General features: G+C 49.4%; 1 protein-coding gene and 1 long non-coding RNA gene across 5 annotated transcripts in view; one reads left to right on the top strand and one right to left on the bottom strand.

Annotated features, from left to right (window-relative positions):
- The window catches only part of LOC106504512, a 246233-nt gene extending 244512 nt beyond the window's left edge, over window positions 1-1721 (top strand). Inside the window, exon 4 of the long non-coding RNA XR_001298050.2 lies at window positions 570-1721. This is a non-coding gene — a long non-coding RNA (uncharacterized LOC106504512). The remainder of the gene's footprint in view (window positions 1-569) is intronic.
- ESRRB (estrogen related receptor beta) overlaps window positions 1-23252 on the bottom strand; it is a 188344-nt gene that overhangs the window by 31917 nt on the left and 133175 nt on the right. For all 4 annotated transcript variants that reach the window (XM_021099544.1, XM_001928051.7, XM_021099542.1 and 1 more), the window contains one exon: window positions 7128-7244. In XM_021099544.1, coding sequence (XP_020955203.1) covers window positions 7128-7244 — 117 coding nt within the window. The remainder of the gene's footprint in view (window positions 1-7127; window positions 7245-23252) is intronic.

Genomic DNA, 23252 nt, shown 5'->3' with positions numbered 1-23252 from the left:
CAGAGAAATGAAATAAATGAATTGTAGTAGCATGCAACAAGAAGCATTCATCTTGGGAGTTCCCAGTTTGGGCACAGTGGTATAGGTGGCAGATTTGGCTCGGATCCTGAGTTGCTATGGCTGTGGTGCTGTGGTGTAGGCCGGCAGCTATAGCTCTGATCGGACCCCTAGCCTGTGAACTTCCATGTGACGTGGGCACAGCCCTTAAAAAAAAAAAAAGAAGAAGAAGAAGAAGCATTCATTTCAGAAATACTGACTAAAATCATGAGGCAGAAGAATATGTATAATTTCACTTAAAACTGAAAAACATGATCTGGATAGAGATACTGATATAAGATGAACTATACAGAAAGGAAGGGAAAACAATATGAAACAACATGAAATCCGGATAACAGTCACCCCCGAGCATAACTGATATAGGGACAGGAACAAAGGGAAAACAAGGGTACATTTTCTTTTTCTTCCACTGAGTGGAAAGTATCAGTATTCTTCCTACCTTATCTATTTTTGGCAAAAAACAATGCCTGTCCTCTAAAATATGTTATTCTCTTTTTTCCATACCCTCATAGTATTAGCTGGACACATGGTGTCCCAGTGAAAGACTACAGTTCCCAGACACCTTTGCGGAGACCATGTGGCTTGTGGCCATGCAACTAGATTCCACCAATGGGCTGTGAATGGAAGGAACCTGTACCATTTGGGGTCCTGCCCTTTGAATGGTCTGAGGTAGGCTTTTCTTCCTTCTGGCTATCTGGGAGATGGAGATAATTGGGTCCACAGCAACTCAGGATCCGAGCCAAATCTGCCACCTACACCACAGCTCATGGCAACACCGGATCCCCAACCTGCTGAGCAAGACCAGGGATTGAACCCGAATCCTCATGGATGCTAGTTGGGTTTGTTTACGCTGCGCCCAAACTGCGAACTCCCACTTGCTAAGGAAGCCAAAGCTGCCAACCAGTCCTGGATCGCCTTTGACCTTTTGGATTGTTATGTGAGAGATGAGAGAATTAAAATTCTATCTTGCTGAAGTTTCTGAGGTTTTTGTTTTGTTTTGTTTTGTTTTGAGGGAGGAAGGGTGTCTTTGTATAGAAGCTTAGACTTACTGTAACTAATACAACATACTATAAATATGTTTCTGGATCAACTCAATGCTTACTTGTAAAGGAAGGTTTTTGTTTGTTTTTGCTTTAAAGTGGCTAGTGCTAAGAAGTGGATGTAGTAAGCGCTGTCAACTCTTCAGTGAAGTTTTGTTGAGAAAGGAGGCACGGTAAGGTAGCAAGGAGCTGAATGGAGATAAAAGATCAACATACAGTTGTGGGTGTTTTTTAATTAAGTTTTGTTTGAGTGGTGATGAAAATGACCAAGCAGTGAAGGAGACTTTGAAGAGGCTGGAAACAGAAATGATACTCTAGGAGCAAAGTCCCTGATAAAGAGGAAACACGATTCAGAGCACAGGTGGGGAGACTTTTGCTAGGAACACAAACACCTCTAACAGGAGTGAAGACAGAAAACCACCAAGTAGGTTTGTGGAGTCAATAGCAGGCAGTTTAGAAATCCCTCCCTGGACTGTTCCTATTTTCTCAGGGAATGTGAAGCAAGACCATCAGCCCAGGAGCAGAGAGAGAGGCCATGGGAGATTCAAAACTGCCTCTTGGGGAGTTCCCGTCGTGGCTCAGTGGTTAACGAATCCGACTAAGAACAATGAGGTTGCGGGTTCCATCCCTGGCCTTGCTCAGTGGGTTAAGGATCCGGCGTTGCCGGGAGCTGTGGTGTAGGTCGCAGACGCGGCTCAGATCCCTCATTGCTGTGGCTCTGGCGTAGGCCGGCAACTACAGCTCTGATTCGACCTCTTAGCCTGGGAACCTCCATATGCCATGGGAGCGGCCCTAGAAATGGCAAAAAGACAAAAACAAACAAACAAAAAACTGCGTTTTGGAAGACGGAGGAAAACCAGTGACAGAACACGATGCAGAGTGTCTCAAAGCAATGACCAACATCTTACTTTGTGGTACAACTCTAGGGGCTTCCCCCGACAAATCAGGAGCAAGATGAAACAGCCACTATTATCATTCCCATTCTAGAGAGCAGCAAAGAGAGGCTTAAAGAAGTTTAAGTTGCCCACGGAGTTGATAAATGGTGCCCCTGGGGTTTCCCCAGGTCTGTATGACGCCTGAACCTGTTATCCAATGTCTGACATGCCCAGAGCCGTGAATGAACAGTACTAAGCGCTCAGCACAGACAAGACCATCTCCCATGACTTCACTCCATCAACACTTCCCCAACCAGAGGTCATCAAGTCCTCGAATCCGAGTGGCCCAAGGCGTGAGGCCACATGGAAGATCTTGTGAGCCGTCAGACGTGTGTGTGTGTGTGTGTGTGTGTGTGTGTGTGGTGTGTGTGTGTGTGTGTGCACACATGTAGGGAGGAAAGCGGTTCAGGATGTTACAAACATCCATCAGGGTTCTTGGGCTGGAGTTCAAAACTATTCTCTGAAGTGCTCAAGAGTTGTTTGGTTCCAGAACACTAATGTATTTTGGAAAAGAAAAAGAATTTTCAAAGGCAAGTCATCTCTCATCCTCTTTCTTCATGCACGGGGCCAGAAAAGTGGTATTTCTGGCATGGGCTAGAGGCGGGAGACACTATAAATACAAAGCCATTAAATCCCATGCAGCAGGAACCTGATCGGGGCCTCCTTTTAATTTCCTGACATGAGCTGGCCACTAACCCAATTACCCAGAATCCCCGGAGGAGCCCTCCGCCTTCCCAACAAGCACAAAGAGAGCGAGAGCGTATTGCATGGATGGCGGCCCAGCTTTCACTGAAATCAAATATCTTTTAGAAAACTCTTGGGGAAACGAAGGCCAGGGGCTGAGGGGAGGAGGAAACGGAGTGGGACCGGGAGGCTGGTGGCCTCAGGGAGGTGAAGTGAGGTGAGGAGAAGAAGTTTGCAGGGGCTGTCTGTGCAGGGAGAGGAGCTGAAATCTCAAGCATGGGGGCCCCTGTGAAATGCAGCAAATGTTTTTCCAGGTCCTCCCGGCTTAGAAGCTGTAAGGCCACACTCTTGCCTGTCGAGAGAGCTTCTCCACTGTCCTTTCAAGGGACGCTCTCATCTTCATTTTAGACCCCAAGGCGGAAGTCGCCCCTAAGATTCCCGCCAGCAAATCCAGGTGGAGAATCAGGGCAGCTGGACACAGTATGCCCCTCCTAACATGTGGCCAGGCTGCTGCGAGTTGAGAGCAAATAGGCTCTCTTTGAATCTATGCTATCTTAACGTGCCCAGAAGTGACATTTTTTTTTTTTTTTTGTCTTTTTAGGGCCTCCCCTGTAGCATACGGAGCTTCCCAGGCTAGGGGTCTAATCTGCGCTACAGCTGCCGACCTACATTACAGCCACAGCAGCACCAGATCTGAGCCGTGTCTTTGACCTACACCACAGCTCACGGCAACGCAGGATCCTTAACCCACCGAGGGAGGGAATTGAACCTGCAACCTCATGGTTCCTAGTCAAAATCATTTCTGCTGCACCACGACGGGAACTCCTGGGAAGCTGACATCTTAAAGCAATCCCACAGTTACCAAGGAATTGTAGTCCTGTCTGGTCTTCACCTTGACCTGGTGATGGAAAGCAGGTTCCAATACCCCCGCTCTACAGGTGAAGAAATAGAGGCCCAGGGGCAGAGTGAGAAATACTATACACAGCAAGGATGCCTCAGAGCAGGAGGGGGACACGGCACCAACTCATAGTCCATAGCAGGAGACCCCCCTCAAAATACAGATTGTCATACACTGGACTTGCTTGAAGCGATATAGACCAACCCGTGGACATCACCAGTGTTCCACCGCCAATGATTCCAGAGCTGACAGCAGATTCAAGGCAGAGGCTGAGCCAACAAAAACCCTGCTTCTGACCTCTTCCCTGGCAATTGCTGGGCCCCCACATCAGCTGGCAGTCTCTCAGGTTATTTTACATAGGAAAGAAAAGATAGGAGTTCCAGGTGTGGCTCAGCAGTAACAAACCTGACTAGTATCCCCGAGGATGCGGGTTCGATCCCTGGCCTCACTCAGTGGTTAAGGAGCCAGCATTGCCGTGAGCTGTGGTGTAGGTTGCAGATGTGGCTCAAATCCTGAGTTACTGCGGCTGTGGTGTAGGCTGGAAGCTGTAGCTCCAATTTGACTCTTGCCTAGGAACCTTCATATGCCAAGGGTGCAGCCCTGGGAAAAAAAAAAAAAAGGAAAGATGGTAAAAAGGTATCCAGACTGCTGAAGAGAAGAAACAGGTTCTGAGGTGTAGATGAGGGAGGGGTGGGGCACCAGCCTTCCATTCTCTCCTTACACCCCCCTCCCCGCAGAAGACCCAGGCCCCCAGCCCCTGACTCCCTGATGCCCAAGACCCACCAAGAAACCTTCAAGATTGGGAGCAGCCCCGGGAAGGCTGGAGTCTGCACTTCAGAGTCAGGTCAGAGTCTAGGGAAACGGGGAGGCAGGGAGCCTGCATCTCCTGCGCAAGGTGAGGGGGCCATGGACGACACCCAAACAAAAGCAGGAGCCAGGGCAGCTGCCAAGAGCCCCTGCCTGGCAGGCACCCAGGCTGCTCAATGAGCTACACTCTCCTAAGGGGATGGTCCCTGTGGAGCTTCCCCGGATCTCGTCAAGGCTCTGAACTAAACGGAGGTGCTTGGAGCCTTTGTGTCATCTTCCCCGGCTCTGGATTTGGAATCACTAGTGATGGGGGCAGGGCCAGCTGAAGAGGGGAGTGTTTGGGACAGTTTATTTATTTATTTATTTATTTTTGGCCTTTTTTTTTTTTTTTTTTTTTTTGTCTTTTTAGGGCCACACCCAAGGCACAAGGAGGTTCCCAGGCTGTTGGGGTCGAATCAGAGTTACGGCTGCCTGCCTACACCACGGCCACAGCAACGCCAGATCCGAGCCACGTCTATGACCTGCACCACAGCTCACAGCAACGCTGGATCCTTAACCCACTGAGCAAGGCCAGGGATCAAACCCACAACCTCATGGTTCCTAGTCACGGATTCATTTCCCCTGCACCATGAGGGTAACTCCAAGAAGTACAGTTTAAAGGCCAAAGTGCTATGATGTAGGGGTAGTTGAGGAGCTGCTTCAAGGGCTTCTGTTTTACAGGTGCAGACACTGGGCTGAGCTGAGATGGAGGCATTGCTGGGATGGAAAACAGGGAGTGACGGAGTTCCCCTCGTGGCTTGGTGGTTAACAAATCCGACTAGGAACCATGAGATTGCGGGTTCGATCCCTGGCCTTGCTCAGTGGATTAAGGATCCGGTGGCAGACATGGCTCAGATCCTGTGTTGCTGTGGCTGTTGTGTAGGCCGGCGGCTACAGCTCCGATTGGACCCCTAGCCTGGGAACCTCCATATGTCTCGGGTGCAGCCATAGAAAAGACAAAAAGACACACACACACAAAAAGAATACGGGGCGGGTGGGTGGGGGGGGGGGTTCCGATTTGACTTCCACATCCAAACAATGTCCTACTGACAAAGCACCTTGAATTCAGGCCCTTCGCCCCAGGCAGGCGCCTGCTGAGGAGGAGGGGAGGAGTGCCCAGGGCTCCAGAAGCCCCTCCCGGTGAGGGCCTGCATTCCAGTCCAGCCGCTGCCTCTTCTCTCCCAGCCCCTCTGGATCAGATCATCTGATCATCAGCACACACATCTCTTCCTGCCTCCTCCCTTTCTGGAGGGATCCCAGGGCCCAGAATCATAAAAACTGATCTAGAAGAACTGCCACCGGCTTCTATGAAAAGGTGGGGGAGGGGAGAAACACACACACACACACACACACACACACACACGAACACAAACACACTACCCATCTCCCAAAGTCAGACTGCGCGAGGTCATCAACCCGAGTAGATCAACAGGGAAAGTGATGGGGGAGACGAGAGCCCGGCTGTCCTACTAATGCGAGTCAAGGTCACTTTAACTTATCTAGCAACCACCTTAAAGCAGGAAAAAAGAAGCTGGCGGTATCAATGTCATGATACGTTTTGTTTGACCCAACATAACCCCGAACATTGCCATCTCAACACGTAATCATTTTCTAAAATTATTACCACAGTGTTTTACAAGCCTTTTGATCATCCTAGTACATCTTCAAAATCTGCTGTGTATTTTACACTTCAGGCGTGGCTCGTGCTGCCATGCTGGGTGGCACAGCTCTAGGGGAGAAAGCGAGGCAAAAGGCAGAGAAAGGGAAAAAAAGGAAAAAGAAAGATATCGGAGTTCCTGTCGTGGTGCAGCGGAAACGAATCCGCCTAGGAACCATGAGGTTGCGGGTTCCATCCCTGGCCTTGCTCAGTGGGTTAGGATCCGGCGTGGCCGTGAGCTGTGGTGTAGGTCGCAGACGCGCCTTGGATCCTGAGTTGCTGTGGCAGTGACTGTGGCGTAGGCTGGCAGCTATAGCTCCTATTTGACCCCTAGCCTGGGAACCTCTATATGCCGCAGGTGTGGCCCTAAAAAGCAAACAACAAAACAACAACAACAAAAGGCAGAGAAAGGAAAGGGAAGAAAGAGGATGGGGGCAGGGGGCAGGAGAGGAGGAAAACCTTCGCCAACCTTGTCCTGTGCAGAAGTTGACCTTGGCAGGTGAAAAGTATGGGACATGCCATTTAGGGCCTTGATGGCTCTGCTCTCTGCACCCGCTCACTCCACGGGCTGCTGAGAGCTAATAAAGCACGGCAAGCCTTCCTTCCCAGGCTGCGCAGGGGTCTTGCCCCCGTGGAGGGCCTTTCCTGGGGTGCCAGGCCAGCTTTCTAAGGCCTGACTGGAGTTGCCGTTCCCCAAAGCATCCTTAGAGGAGAACTTCCAACTTCTGCCTCCTGAACTCCCTCCTGAAGGCGTGGAGAGCTATGCCTGGGTGGAGGCTGCCCATCTGCTCACAAGTGTGTCAGATGGGCACCCTGGGGTGGGAGGTGAGGATGGAACCCTCACCTGAGCTGCAGGGAGAGACTTGGTAGGGTCTGCAGATTCCGCAGACCCCAGTCATGTGTGCTGCTCGGGAAGAAGGTCCAGAGCTTGCCAGCCTCTCCTGGGGGTCTGAGACTCCCCATGGGAAGAAGAGCTGGCCCAAGACCCAGGCCTCGGTTCCGCTTCTTACCTTCCTTCAGCATCCCCACTTTGAGGCATTTCATGAAGCGGCAGGCCTGGCAGGACTTGCGCCTCCGTTTGGTGATCTCACACTCGTTGGTGGCAGGGCAGCTGTACTCGATGTTCCCTGTAACCAGACACAGAAGGGTTGCCAGGTGCCGTCCATCACCCCCACCCTCCGGCCACAGGCTGGATGGGGATTCACTACCGGACTGCTACTGCCCCAGCCCTGAGGTCCCCATAGGGCAGTGGTTCTCACAGTATGAGGTGCTCCGAGGTACGTGTCAGGGTGTTTCCCTACTCTCTTAAATTCAGAGATCCCAGTTCCAGGGGCCAGGAGGGCCAGGCAGCCACAGCTTTGAAGCCACTGCTGAACTGGGCCATCAAAACTCACTGAGCTGGCGTTTTATCCCGGGCAGAGAAATTTTACTCCAGTGCTGACCAGAACATCCATCAGGGTGGAGCTGACCAGCCCTCTGCCCTCCAGCCCAGGCCCAGGAAACAGGAAAAGCCTCTTGGCAGCTCCAAGCCCCCAGGGACCAGGGCCTGCATCCTACATCCCATGGCAGAAGCCCAGGCCACCCAGCTTTGCTGACCTTGAAAAAATCACTTTCCTCTCACCAAGTTACAGTTTCCTCATCTGCAAAACAGTGTGCAGGCTACTAAATGAACGATCAAGCAAGATCATGTATATAAAATTGCTTAAAAATTGCAAAGCACGATTCAACATGAGCTGGTGATGATACAAGCAGTTTGTTGCTGCAGAGGGAATTTGTGATTAATTTCCCACGTCGCCCCTGACATGGTGATAATAATGGCTTCCGTGAACCTGACCCCTGCTCCCAGCGGGCTGTGAGCGCCACAAAAGCAAGTGTGTGAGGTGTTCACCCATGTAATCGCCACTGCCTGAGGTCGGTCCCAGCCACACAGAAGGCACAAGAGACAAACCCGCTGAACAAATGATCTCTCAAATCCTCATAGCAAGTCCATGAAGTAGGTCCTGATACCAGCTGCATTTTACAGCCGAGAGACCTGAGGTTTGCAGAGTGCTTCTGAGCAATGTCACCAGATGGGTCTGATTTAGGATGAGCTGATCTTCAAATGCTCTGGGGAGGCCACTGTCCCTTTTTCAGTGCCCTCTTCCCCAGAGGGCTGACAGTATGGTCAGAGAGGCTGCAGCTGCCTAACGTAGGGCACAGCATTTGTCCCAAGCAGGCTCTCCTGCCTACACTCATTACACAAATGTGTACTGTGCAGCTGCAAGCCTGGCGGCCCAAGAAAAGACAGTGGGAGGGGAACTGGGCTGGGGGGAAGGCAGGGAAAAAGGCCACAGAAAGACAACACACAGGACATCGGACCAAAGTGATGGGTGTTTTTTTAATCTTCTTAGGGCTGCCCCTGCGGCATAGGGAGGTTCCCAGGCTAAGGGTCAAATCGGAGCTATAGCTGCCAGCCTACACCACAGCCATAGCAACTCCGGATCTGAGCCTCATCTGCGACCTACACTACAGCTCACAGAAACGCCAGATCCTTAACCCAATGAGCAAGTCCAGGGATTGAACATGCACCCTCACGGATGTCAGGTTCTTAACCTGCTGAGCCACAACAGGAACTGTTATTATTTTGTCTCCTCACCCCCGTCCCAGTTAGTGTGGCTTGCCTGAGTGGTTTTCAGAGGACAGACTGTGAACCAGTGCAAATCCTCCATACCCTGCCCCATCTAGGTGCCACCTCCTCAGGGAGCAGGGAGAAGTGATGTCCAGGACACTGCCTGCCTGGATTCCCCTCAGGGGGGCCCAGCTCGCCCAGCAATGACACTGCCTGGCACAGACCAGCCTCCGGAAGGCCACCCCCAGCCCAGGGCAGGGCTCAAAAGGCTGTCCCCAAATCCCCCACACATAACCCATCCACGTCAGCAGCAATCACAGCCACTTTTATGGGGCACCTACTATATGCATGATCTGCCTCGGCTCATCAGTCCTCACAGCGGCCCTCTGGGGCACACCAGTGCCCCATTTCACAGACCGAGAAACTGAGACTTGGGAGCCACACACACAGAGCTCCTCTGCCACCCTTGCACCGCCTGAGGAGCCTGGGGCCTCAGACAGGTCCCTGGACTAACCCAGCAGCTGAGGTCTGGAGGAACGGGGGGAGGGGCTGTCCTCAGGTGTCCCTGTGCCTCGGCCTCCCCTGGTGGCATGTGGAAACCACTTACTATGGAATTTTCTGAGAACAAGCATGAACCAGGTTCTGCCACTGACAAAGTGCTTTGAAGGGACGAAATTACTGAGCCCCAGTTACAAGGTACCTCATTATACCGAGTACCCACAACAGTGCAGCAGGTATTCTGGTCCTCATTTTGGACCTGGGAGAAAACTGAGGCTCACAGAAGTCCATTTGCCGACCTTACAGGTCTCTCTCTCTCCCCTCTCCTCAAGTCAAGCCAGCACCATCTTTCTGCAGGGAGCAGACTGGGCGTTATCTTCTGTGCTGGAGGACGGGGGAGGTGAGAGGAAGGGAAGGGGGATAAATATTCTGTCTGCCTCTCCCTTCTACTAGCTGACCCGAATCAGCCCTTTGGTCACTCTCGCTTGTGTGACCTTGGGAAATAATGTCAATATTCATATAAGTATGGTGAAATTAAAAAGGGAAAGGGGAGGGATACCTTAGGAGCTTGGGATGAACAAATATACACTATGATATATAAAATAGATAAATAAGGACCTACTGTAAAGTACAGGGAACTATAGTCAATATTTTATAATAACTTATAGTAGAAAAGAATCTTTATATATGTAACTATATATATATATATATATATATATATATATATATATATATATAAAACTTTATATACATAACAGAATCACTTCACTGTACACCGGAAACTAATACAACGTTGTAAATCAACTATACTTCAATTTTAAAAAGGGAGAGGAGCAGAGGAGGCACTCCCATACACAAACTAATTCATCCAGCACTATCCTGGCTCAGAAGGCTCTGTAGAATGTGGCTCCTGCCTCCAACCCACGCACGCCTCTCTCCAGCCGCAACATCCCCACTGCTCTACATAATTATCCGTTCTTGAGACTCAGTGCCCTCCTAGGCCCCCAGGCCTGGGCTGCTGAGAGCAAGCCCACGCTGCTCCCCCCACCTCCTCACCTGGCCACCCCCACCTCCAGGTCCCCCTTGAGAAGGTGGCCCTTCTCCTCTTCATCACCTGTGTCACCACAGTCTGTCTCTTCCTCCCAGACCAGCTCCTCTCTGTAGTCCCAGTCCCCGGCACACAGTAGGTGCTCAACACACACTGGCAGCTAACACTGATGAAGGCTTGTTAGGAAGCAGCTGCAATTCTGCTTTTTGTACACTGAATCTCGCATTTTCCGACAGCACTGGAGGTAAACATCTCCTCTCTAGCTTACAGATGAGAAAGGTGAGTGGAGGGAGTTCCCGTTGTAGCTTGGGGGTAATGAGCCTGACTAGTATCCATGAGGGTGCGGGTTCAACCCCAGCCTTGCTCAGTGGGTTAAGGATCCGGCGTTACTGTGAGCTGTGGGGTAGGTCGCAGACACAGCTAGGATCCAGTGTTGCTGTGGCTGTGGTGTGGGCCAGCAGCTGTAGCTCCCAAGCTAGGGAACTTCGACCCCTAGCTTGGGAACTTCCATATGCCACAGGTGCAGCCCTAAAAAGCAGAAAAAAAATTAAAAAATAAAAAAAGTGATTAGAGTTCAGGAGGAGGCAGAGCAAGGACCTGAACCCAGGTGGCTTGGCTCTGCTCTGCTCCGCACACTGGGGCCATGAGCTCACACAGGGCCCAGGTGGCACGGAAACTCAGTCCGCCTTGGGATGCCTCTGGCAGGCAGCGGATGCTTCTCATCCACTGATTTCAGCCCCTTGGCCAGCCTATCAGTCCCTTGAAAGACAGATCTTAGGTTTCCAGAGGTTACTGCTCCAGCAAGAGGTAACGAAGTGTCTGTGGCCTTGGCACTGGTGCTCTCCCAGGACAAGAGACTGAGCGTTAACAAGAACCTAGCCATGTTCTTGACCCTGTGTGTGTGTGTGTGTGTGTGTGTGTGTGTGTGTGTGTGTGTGTGTGTGTGTGTATGTGTGTGTGTGTGTGAGAGAGAGAGAGAGAGAGAGAGAAGAGAGCTAAATTTATTTATTTATTTTTGTTCCTTTCAATTTGTTTTATGGCCCTAGAGGCTGGCTGCCAGCAAAGCCAGGCTGGAGGCTTGGCCTTGTAATTTCTCTAAGTGCCTCCTCGATAAAGTGATGAGATTAATTCATCAGAATTCCTGTGGTCTCTGGAGGGCCGTCTGGGAGGGGCAGGCATACGCATGCGCGCACGCACGCACACTCACCACCGGCGACGGTGCAGCAGGGTGGGGGTGGGCTCTCACAGGACAAGAATACAGCCAACATCTAGCATAAATTCAGAGTTCTAAACTGGGAGTGTGCCCTGTGTAGACATAGGCAGACTCCACCGCAGGCAAGTTACCCAACTTCTCTGGACCCTCATCTGTGACGTGGGCACAGGATGCTCCCATCTCTAAAGCCCTGTGGGGTCAGTGACAGCCCATAAAGCGCTTGGTGAAGTGCAGGCCCTGGGTGGCAAGCAACCAAGGTGAACGTGCTTCTTCTCGCACCAGTCAGGGCTGCCAGTGAACATACAGCCCGAAGGCACTGGGCCAGGTCCTCTCTAGGTGTCAGACCTGAGGCTGGCTATCCAGTCTGACAGTTAAGAATATTAGGACCTGACCTCCCATGGACAGACTTGGGAGCAGATGCTGTGGGTGCCTGAGCCAGGAATGACCGGGGTTGCAGTGTGACCTCAAGGCGGAGGGGAAATCCCCACCAGCAACCCTCTTTCTTTGATCCTGAGCCCCGGGAGGAGGAAAGCCTGGGGCACCCCCAGCAGCTGTCCTTAAACAGCTGCGGGGAAGTCCTCTCCCTGCAGCTCAGGGATGGGGGCTGCCGAGCTCAGATAAATGGCCGTGAGAGGAATTTATGGGCTCAGAGGCTGCTGGCTAACGTCAGAGCCTGAATGGCCACCATTTTTGCTCTGGACTGATAGGGTTGGGCTTAGTCACTTGGCTCCCCTCCCTTAGTTTATCTCCCTCCTGGAGGACAGAAATTACCCCTTTCATCTCCGCATGGTCCACTGTCCTCAGCTCCCCACCCTTCCCTCCTCCTTACCCTGTGGCTGATGATCTCATTTATGCCACTGACTCCAGCTTGCGTAATTGTCAAGGATGGACCACAAGATGCAGCATCTACGCTTTAAACCCTCATATCCATGTGCCTGCTGAATAGTTCCCCCTGCAATTCCCTTGGGTTCCTTACACTTCCTCCACCTGAACCCAACCTCTCCCAGACCTTCCCCTACTGTGCAAAGCCATCACTGAGCCACCCAACGCCTAGGTTAGAAACTGCGGTGGCATCGTGGATTGTTCCCACTTCTTTACCTCTAAGGTCCTCTGCACCCTACTTCCTGATGCTTCCTGACACCTTCTGCTTCTGCCACAGCTAGTTCTATGGCCACCACCTCTAGTGCACCTGCCTCCCCTGGTCTCCGTGGCCCTCTCCAGGCACTCTGGCCCACCCCTCTGCTGCTCCTGGAGAGACGTGAATCATTTTCTGATGCCAAATGTCTCGATGGTTCCTCCTGCATGCTGAACACTTAGGTCTGCATGCCTTCTGAGAGTAGCCACAGAGGAATGAGGAAGTCGAGAACAAAGTAGCCAGAGGGGATAAGTAGCCAGAGGGGATAAGAACAAAGTAGCCAGAGGGGATAAGAAATACCAGATAAGAAATACTGCAGAACCCCGAGTTCCCGTCGTGGCTCAGTGGTTAACGAATCCAACTAGGAACCATGAGGTTGCGGGTTCAATCCCTGGCCTCACTCAGTGGGTTAAGGATCTGGCGTTGCCATGAGCTGTGGTGTAGGTTGCAGACGTGGCTCGCTTGGGTCCCGTGTTGCTGTGGTTCTGGCGTAGGCTGGTGGCTACAGCTCCGATTAGACCCTTAGCCTGGGAACCTCCACATGCCGAGTGCGGCCCTAGAAAAGGCAAAAAGACCAAAAAAAAAAAAAAAAAAAAAAAGAAATACTGGAGAACCACGAAAAGTCTCAGGTGTTGGAGACAGCAGAAGATGGAGTGAGATATGGGATTGAACATGGGAATTTGCTAGGTCTATATTTAAGGAGTACTCAGCGGCCACTCCATAGGACCAGCCAGGATCTCCCCTCTGCCTGCACAAGAGAAATCAACTTCAACTCTGGACAGAATAAGCAAGGGAATTGGGACTCAGGGACCCCAGGCTCAGCTGAGAGCAGAAGGGAAGCTGAAAAGACGGTGACTGAATACCACACTTGGAACAGTGAGACCACCCAGCCCAGTCCCCAAGGCCACTCCCAGAATTCTAGCAGCTAAATGTACCCTCCGCCCCTCACTCCCACCCTCCCCTCCCCCAGCCTGAAGATGGGAACTTATAGCCACTTACTCTGGAGGAACAAAAGGCATCAGAGGAAAGACTAGTAGATAAAAATAAGCCAAAGGAAGGCTCCTTCTAAGCTTTTTATCCCTGTTTGCATTTAAGACAGCCAAGGATGATCACTACAGCGGCGAAAAGCTTTCAGTATCAAAACTAACCAAAATAAACAGGAAGAAGTATGTGGAAAGAAACCAGGACAAAGCAAGAAGGAGAAATAAGCATCCACATGCAGTATTCGGTATACTGTTGACATGAGGAGATTAAAAAAAACCCTGCATTCATAAAACAAGAATAGCATGCAATAAACAGAAAGTACAGGAGTTCCTGTCACGGTGCAGCAGAAACAAATCCAACTAGGAACGATGAGGTTGTGGGTTCGATCCCTGGCCTCACTCAGTGGGTTAAGGATCTGGCATTGCTGTGAGCTGCGGTGTAGGCCGGCAGCTGCAGCTCTGATTCGACCCCTAGCCTGGAAACTTTCATATGCTGCTGGTATGGCCCTAAAAAAAATTAAAATAAAAAAGTATAAGAAAGTATAAAATGGAGCTCATAAAAATTAAAAATACAAAAAACTCCAAAGAATCACCAAGCAGTGGAGTTCACCTGTGGCACAGCTGCATTGTCACTGCAATGGCTCGGGTTCAGTTCCTGGCCCGGGAACTTCCACACGCTGCAGGTGTGGCCAAAAAGGAAAAAGAAAAAAGAAAAAAAAAAAAAAAAAAAGAATCGCCTATGCAGTTGCTCTAAAATAGAACAAAAATCAAAGAGATGGATAATAAGCTAGAAAAGATATAAGAATTAGAAGATCAATCCTGAGAGCTCAATATCCAACTCAGGAGTTTTTGAAAGAGACAACAGTGGGGAGGAATTGATTACAAAGGGAGAGAGACGGAGAGAAGGAGGGGAGAGACAAAAGGGTCTAACACCTGAAGAAGATGAGTTTTCCAGATCAAAAGACTTGCTGAAAGTCCACAAGAATGAATGAAGAAAAGGCCTTGACAAAATGATAAAGGCGAAGAACCCATGAGTGGCTGCCAGGGTCAGCGAGGGGAGAGAGAGGGAGGCGGTGTGGCTGTAGCAGGGTAGCACCAGGAATCCTGCGTGATGGGAACCATTCTGTATCTTGACTGCAGTGGGGATCACAGGAATTGGCAGTGATAAAACCGCCCAGAACTTAACACACACACACAAATGAGGGTGTACAACTGGTGAAATCTGAATAAGGTTGATGGCTATCAATGCCAATTTCCTGGTTGTAATATCTTGCTATATATAGTTGTATTATATGGCTTGTATATGTATGCCATATAGACACATATGGCAGCATATGCTACATACATAGATGTCACCACTGGATGAAGCATGTGAAAGGTTTGGGATCTATGTTCATGCCCTTGGCATATGGAGGTTCCCAGGCTAGGGGTTAATCAGAGCTATAGCTTGCCAGCCTGTATCCCAGCCACAGCAACGCAGGATCTGAGCTGCATCTGAGACCTACACCACAGCTCACAGCAACACCAGATCTTTAACCCACTGAACGAGGCCAGGGATCGAACCTTCATCCTCATGGATTCTAGTCAGATTCTTTTCTGCTGAGACACGATAGGAACTCCCCTCTGTATCACTTCTTACAACTGCACAGGAATCGACAATTACCTCAAAACAAAAATATAATAATAACAATAATAATAAAGACCTACACACCACACACAACATAAACTTTTTATCATGGAAGATTATTTTAAAAAGGTCCCAGAGTTCCCTGGTGGCTCAGCAGGTTAAGGATCCAGCATTGTCACTGCTGTGGTGCAGGTTTGAGCCCTGACCTGGGAACTTCCACATGCCATGGGCATGGCCAAAAAAAATAAAAAATAAAAAAATCCTAAAAACGTTCAGAAAGAGAGTTAAAAACAAGTCAAATACAAAGGATCAAGAATAAAATTGACTGGAGTTCCTGTCATGGTGCAGCGGAAACAAATCCGACTAGGAACCATGAGGTTCGATCCCCGGCGTTGCCATGAGCTGTGGTGTAGGTCGCAGACGTGGCTTGGATTTGGCAGCTGTAGCTCCAATTAGACCACTAGTCTGGGAACCTCCACATGCTGCAGGTTCGGCCCTAAAAAGCAAAAAAAAAAAAAAAAAAAAAAAAAAAAGAGGAAAACTGACCATGTCTCAAACTATAAGGGGAAAAAACCCTCTCTGTGCTCACACAAATGCACAAAACTCATACACACGCTCACCCCTGTTTTTTTCTACTTAGCATTCATCACTTGACTTTGTTTATTTAGCTTGTTCACTGCTGCTTTGTTCACTGCTGTTTCCCCACACCTGGAGCCGTGTCTGGAAAAAGAGTGAGGCCTCTTTATATATTTTCTAAGTGAATAAATCAAACTTCTTAACAGCAGTGCTAGAAGCTAGAAGATAAGGCAGCAATAAAGCCCAAATTCTGGGGGGAAATTATTTTCAAGCAGAAACTAACGTATGGGTTGAAAGATGGAGTAAAGACATTCCACACATCCAAGATGTCCACAATTTCACTTCTCCTACACTTTTCTAGCATGAGACCCCCCCCAAAAAGGGAAGGACCAGAAAGAGGAAGAGGTAGGATCCAGAGAAGAGGATCCAACCGGGAGAAAAGTCAACCGGAGGAACAGGCAGCAAGCACATAGATTTAACCAAAAATTGTGATATAGCCATATTCAGACAATGAGGAGATAGGAAAGGTATGTATTGGAATGGTTTGTATAATGGGAACTAACCTTTTATCTTCCAAAACAGAAAGTCCAGAAATAATGTAAAATTGCTAAGTTAGTAAGTGTAACTATAAAACATTAGGAATTAGAAGACAAGCTATGAGAAAAAAGATTTTCCTAAATGGCTATGGCTAGCTTCAGATCACAGGGGAAGGGAAAAGAATGGGTAGGGCCAGGGACTGTTATTTTTCATTATAGGCGTTAGATGTCATTGGGAGTTCCCTTGGGGCACAGTGGGTTAAGGATCTGGCATTGTCCCTGCAGAGGCTCAGGTAGCTGCTATGGCGCAGGTTCAATTCCTGGCCCATAAACTTCCACATGCTGCAGGTGCAGCCGAAAAAAAGTCACACTTGGAGTTTTTTTAAACTATGTGCTTTTGATAAAAATTTAAAGTTAATTTAAAACTAATTTACTTATTGCATAAAAATGAAATCTAACCTCCAGGGAAAAGCACACCAGGCCTTTTATGATCTGGCCAACTCTGACCAGTCCTCTCTTATCTCCCTCCACTTAGGCCACCAATTTGTAGGCTTCAGGAAACCACCTGGAACCTCTGAGCCTTCTCGTGTCTCCTTCTTGCTGAAACTCCTCTGGCAAACCCTTTTACATGCTTGGAGCCTCAGTGCTCACCTGGCCTTCTCAGCGACAGCCCCTGCCCTTCTGTCCCTACGTTTACACACCCCTTCCTGGTTGCTCCCATAGGCCTCATCCATCACGCCACACACCCACCCACACACTGAAAACAACTAGCTTAGTGTTTCATAATCAGGATTTTACACGCTGTCCTCCCTTCTCAACGCTGTGCTCACTGGGGATAGAGATTGTTAGGTCTTTGATTTCTGCATCTTAGGTACAGTGCCTGCCACCTGAAATACCCGTGGATCAAAGCAAACGAACTGAAAGCAAGAGTCCCCACCCGAAGAAACCTAGAATTCAAGGAACCTCTCAGCTGTCAAATGCCGTCCCCTCCCCTGGGCCTTTCCCATCCTGGTCCTTCCTGAAGCAGCAAATGCCCATCACACCTTTTAAAACCCACTCCTCGGTTAGATTTCATCTGTCTTCTCTGCAGGGACTCTAGCCACATCTCTGACCTCTTCTATATTTATTGCATAGAATCCAAGATGCCTTCAATGATATGACTGTACCATTATTTTATGTACCACTAAGAACGGGAAAAAAATCTGTTAATCAAAGTATGGCTGTGCTTCTTTGCCACTGGCATTTTCTTTTTCTTTTTTTTTTTCCTTATTAAAAGAGCTCTTTGAAATTTAGTTAGATACAGATTTGATCACATAGCATTCTTATGCATATATAAAAGGGAAAATATAAGAAAAATAAATTGAAGATATTGTAAAACTTCTGTGAGACACTCCTATATATATATATTTATACACACACATATATACATATATATATATATATATTTTTTTTTTTTTTTGGCCGCATCCATGGCATGAGGGAAATTCCCGGGCCAGGGATCAAACCCCTACCACAGCTGTGCCTAGAGCCATAGCAGTGACAATGCCAGATCCTTAATCCACTGAGCCTCGAGGGAATTACCTCTGGAATTTCTTTTCTTCTTCTTTTTTTTTTTTCTTTTTTTGGTTTTTAGGGCCGCATTCACAGCATATGCAAGTTTCTAGGCTCTGGGTCGAATCAGAGCAGTAGCTGCCAGCCTACGCCACAGCCACAGCAATACCAGATCCAAGCCACATCTGCGACCTACACCACAGCTCACGGCAACGCCAGATCCTTAACCAACTGAGCGAGGCCAGGGGTTGAACCCGCATCCTCATGGATAGTCAGATTTATTTCCACTGGGCCGCTGTGGGAACTCCTCACCATCCCCTAGCCTTAATTAGAATCTCAGAGCCAGTCTCACAATCCAGAATTCGGTTTTCTTTTCATACTGAATCCACTTTTCAAAATCCTAACCTCTCCTTTTAATCTTTTGGCCACTGTCCTGGCTTGGATGCTTTAGATCTCTTCACCGGACTGTTAAAATCACCTCTTAACTGGTCTGCCTGCCTCTAGACTCTCCCATTTCCAAACCGTCTTCCCTATCATTGCTACAGTCATCTTGCTAAGGGGACATCTGATTAATTCCCTGCTCAAAAATCTTCACTGGCTTCCTGTTGCCAACCATAAATAACAAATATTGTTTATTTAATGGTTATCATATATCAGGCCCTATGCTAAGTAATTTACACACATGTCTCATGTAATTGCTGCAAGAACATTCTAGGAGCAGGAACTTTATTAGCCCCATTGGTCCCATTTTATTGACAAGCAAATTAAGGCCAGAGAAGCTAAGCCACTTGCTCAAGTTGACACAACTGAGAAATTATCAAATTGGGATTCCAAGTCAGCTGGAAACACCCAAGCAGAAATAAGACTCCATGCTCTTCCTTAACCCGGCCCGTGAAGCCCTCTGACATCCAGCCCCATGCTCGGTTGGACCCGAGCACCGGCCCTCACTTCCTGAGCAGAGCACACTCAGTTCCCAAGGGCCTGATCCTCTGTCCTCCCTGCCAAGTGCGTTGTTCCCTTTCCACTCCTGCTTCCATGTCCCTTCCTCCAGGAAGCCCTCCTGGCCTTATCTGGCTGTATCTCACCTGACCTGCACCCTGGCTGTGCTTCTGAAAAGAGCAACTGTGGATTGTTCTTCCTCTCATTCCCCCAGCGCCCTGCTGACAGCAGAGTTTTGTGGGTTGAACTGACTCTTTTGTACTTTTGTACAGATGAGGAAACTGAAGCCAGAGGACCCCAGGCCCTGCTCAAGGTCAGCTGGCTGGCAAGTGGCAGTGCTGGAATGGCACCCCACCCCCGGCCCTACGCCTGGCTTTGTCTCTGCACCTGTCATAGTCTGTCCCCTGGGCCAGCCAGCCTCATTCTCTCCAGCACAAAAGGCCTGGCAGCGGTCCAAGGCAGGATAACCCATCAGTCACCCCCTCCCCCCCCTCCGGGAGCTTCCTTCCAAGCCTGCATCTGGGCCCCAAGTGAACAGAGGGAGCTCGGTGCCAGGGCTTCTTTCTTGCTTGTTCCTCCTCATCTGCAGGAGCTACTCAAGGGACCTACAAAGTTGGCCGCCTGCCCCAGGAACGGAAGGAGTTTGGGGTGTTTTTACCCTGCATGCAGCCCCCCGTGGCCATGCAGCCTATGTGGTCAATGGCTTCTATTCCACGTAGAAGAAAATCCAAGGGCAGCACCCACCCGGCCCTAGACTTCATCAGTCTCTCGCCCCATCTCCTTCCATCTGGCTGTCTCTCACAGCAGCCACACTGGCCCTCCTTCTGGTCCAGGAGTCTCTCCTGTGCTGGCCCTAACCTCGAAAGCTGCTTTCTTACCCAATCCTCAGACTGAATTAAACCCCCTCTCTCGGCCACCTTAGGTCTCATCACTGGCTCTTCCCTTTTGCAGCTCTTGTCTGGGTCTGCCTTCTGCTTCTTTATTTGTTATCAAGTCTGCCTTACCCCTGAGAGTACAAGCCCACAGATGAGGGCCCATTGCTCTGCTTTCAGCTCCCAACCCGATGGCTGGGATTCAATAAAGTTTCACTCAAGAGCTGAACCACCGCTCTGTGAGCTCAGATGTAAGGCAGGAGTTTCCCCCAAACATCGTCCTTTAGAAAAGAGGAAGTTGCTGGAATTATCTTCGTGGCTCAGCAGAAACGAATCTGACTAGTATCCATGAGGACACAGATTTGATCCCTGGCCTCGCTCAGTGGGTTAAGGATCCGGCGCTGCCATGAGCTGAGGTATAGGTCAGACACGGCTTGGATCTAGTGTTGCTATGGCTGTGGTGTAGGCCAGTGGCCACAGCTTGGGTTTGACCCCTAGCCTGGGAACCTCCATATGCCATGGGTGTGGCCCTAAAAAGACAAAAAAAAAAAAAAAAAAAAAAAAAAAAAAAAAAAAAAAAAGGAGGACATTGCTTAATAGCTGTGTCTTTGTGGGGTCTCATATCTGAGGTGCTGTGTCACTTCATACTGAACAACTGCCATTAGGGAAGACCCCAATCCAGGCTAATCATTGGCTGAATCAGTAACAACGGGGAGAGAAGCTGAACATGCATTTAGTTATTCCCGGGAACACAAGTCACAGTAGCAAAAGTGGGGAGTTAAAAGCAGCATGTATAGGAGTTCCTGTCGTGGTGCAGTGGTTAACGAATCTGACTAGGAACCATGAGGTTGCAGATTCAACCCCTGGCCTTGCTCAGTGGGTTAAGGATCCAGCATTGCCGTGAGCTATGGTGTAGGTTGTAGATGCGGCTCGGATCTGGCATTGCTGTGGCTGTGGTGTAGGCTGGCAGCTTCAGCTCCGATTAGACCCCCAGCCTGGGAACCTCCATATGCCGCGGGTGCAGCCCTAGAAAAGGCAGAAAAAAAAAAAAAAAAGCAGTATATATAGTGCCTGATATGTGTGGAAACCATGATTATAAATTGACACAACTGTATAAAATAGGTAAACAGCAAGCACAGGGAACTGTATTCAGTATCTTGTAATAACCAATAATGGAAAAGAATCTGAAAAAGAACACATGTATATATATGTATAACTGAATCACTCTGCTGCATACTTGAAGCAAACACAAGATTGTAGATTAACTATGAAAAACATTGACACAAACTGAAAAAAACTATCCTAGAGTTCCTGCTGTGGTGCAACAGGATTGGCCACATCTCTGCAGCACTGAGCTGCAGGTTCGATCCCCGACCTGGCCCATTGGTTAAGGATCCAGCATTGTTGCAGCTGCAGTATAGGTCGTAACTGCAGTTCGGAGTCAGTCCCTGGTCAGGGAAATCCACACGCCGCAGGGCAGCCAAAAAGCAAACCGACCAAAAAAAGAGCTGTCCTAATGGTCTAGGAGATGCACTTAGGGCTCGAAATAGAAATCTGAGGGGCAGCGGCACCCATATGCTCATAAAATCACCTGCAACTGAAATGAAGATGGTTATCTCTGAAATTCGGTGCCAAATGACTCCAAAAGTGGCCCCAGAGAAGGCAAAAACCCTTTCATGAGCATCATGTGAAATATCTGATAAACCTTGCCGCCCAAAATGTGAGAAAAGGTTTTTCAAGAAATAACATATGGTCTTACACAATATAACTGAAAATATGCAAGTATAGCAAACTGGTGTATTTTTTGGCCATGCCCATGGCATGCCTAAGTTCCTAGGCCAGGGACCTAACCCAAGTCACAACAGTCACGAACCACAGCAGTGATAAGGCCTGATCCTTAACCCACTGAGCCACCAGGGAACTCTCGCATATGGCTATAAGAAGAACTGTAGCACATTTGACGATTTTATCTAGATCCCTAAGGATTGGCTTATATAAATTAGCCAAACTCCTTTAGTTTGTCTTCACTCGGCAAAGGAGAGATCATTTTTGAGATCGCCTTCTATTCAGATACATTGTGAACTCCCTACACGCCAGGTCCTGTGGGAGGCGGTGGGGCTCAGTGAAGAGTCAAGATATATGAAATGCTCTTCCTCAAGGGCTCACAAGCATCTTGGGGGAGCAGACAAGCAATGGCAGTGACCACGCAGTGTGGCAAGTGTTAGCAGTGTTGTGAGAAGCTTCTTCACAGGAGCAGTCAGAAGGGGGAATTGAGGGCAGAAGTTAGAGAAGGCTTCGCTGAGGAAATGCCCGCTAACCTGGGTCCGAATAGACAGCAGTAGCACCAGAAGGCTGGGGGAGGGGAGCAAAGAGGAGATGCTGCAAGTCCAGAAATTGGAAGTGTAGGACAAGTTCTGGAAATGAGAGCAGTCAGGCTGACCTGAAGCCTGCCAGGGAGAGGGAAATGACAGGAGGCCGCCAGGTCAATGTGCCACAATCCCAGGGACATCCTCTGTCACAGCGGAGCTTCAGTTTTACCCACTAGCAAGATACCAGTGTGCCATGCTCAGATGTGTGTTCTAAAAGGTCTCTTTGGTGTCCCGTTGCGGCTCAGCAGAAATGAGACCGACTAGGATCCAAGAGGATGTGGGTTTGATCCCTGGCCTCATGCAGTGGCTTAAGGATCCTGTGTTGCTGTGAGCTGTGGTGAAGGTCACAGACACGGCTCGGATCCCAAGGAGCTGTGACTAGGGTGTAGGCTGGCAGCTGCAGCTCTGATTCGACCCATAGCCTGGGAACCTCCATATGCCGCGGGTACAGTCCTCAAAAGCAGAAAATAAAAATAAAAAAAAATAAAAATAAAGCTAGGAGTTCCTGTCGTGGCGCAGTGGTTAACGAATCCGACTAGGAACCATGAGGTTGAGGGTTCGGTCCCTGCCCTTGCTCAGTGGGTTAACAATCCGGCGTTGCCGTGAGCTGTGGTGTAGGTTGCAGACGCGGCTCGGATCCCGCGTTGCTGTGGCTCTGGCGTAGGCCGGCGGCTGCAGCTCCGATTAGACCCCTAGCCTGGGAACCTCCATATGCCGCGGGAGTGGCCCAAGAAATAGCAAAAAGACAAAAAAATAAAAATAAAATAAAAAATAAAGCTAAAAGGTCTCTCTGGCGGCACTGAAGAACACAGACTGGGAAGGGGTGAGCCTGGCCCCACTGGGAGGCCAGATCTGGAAGCTGCTCTAATCAGTGCTCAGTGGTGGCCTGGACTGAATGAAGCAGGGGGCTGGAGAGGAGCTGTAGGGTCAGGAGATTGGAGGAGGGAGGGAGAAGGAACACGGTGTGGCTGCTGGGATGCTGGTTTGGAAGGTGGGCGGTGGGCGCTGGGGGGCAGGAAGCAGAGAAAAGCAAGGGACCCAGGCTTCCGGCTTGAAAACGGAGGTGCTGAAGTGGGACCACAAGGAGAAGCATCTGTTGACGGAGATATGGCTTCTGTTTAAGACTCATTGCATCTGGAGTTCCCGTCGTGGCTCAGCGGAAATGAATCTGACTAGCATC

This window comes from Sus scrofa, chromosome 7 (genome assembly GCF_000003025.6).
Source record: "Sus scrofa isolate TJ Tabasco breed Duroc chromosome 7, Sscrofa11.1, whole genome shotgun sequence".
In the NCBI taxonomy this organism is placed as follows: domain Eukaryota; kingdom Metazoa; phylum Chordata; class Mammalia; order Artiodactyla; family Suidae; genus Sus; species Sus scrofa.
This window is presented reverse-complemented; position numbering and strand designations above follow the sequence as displayed.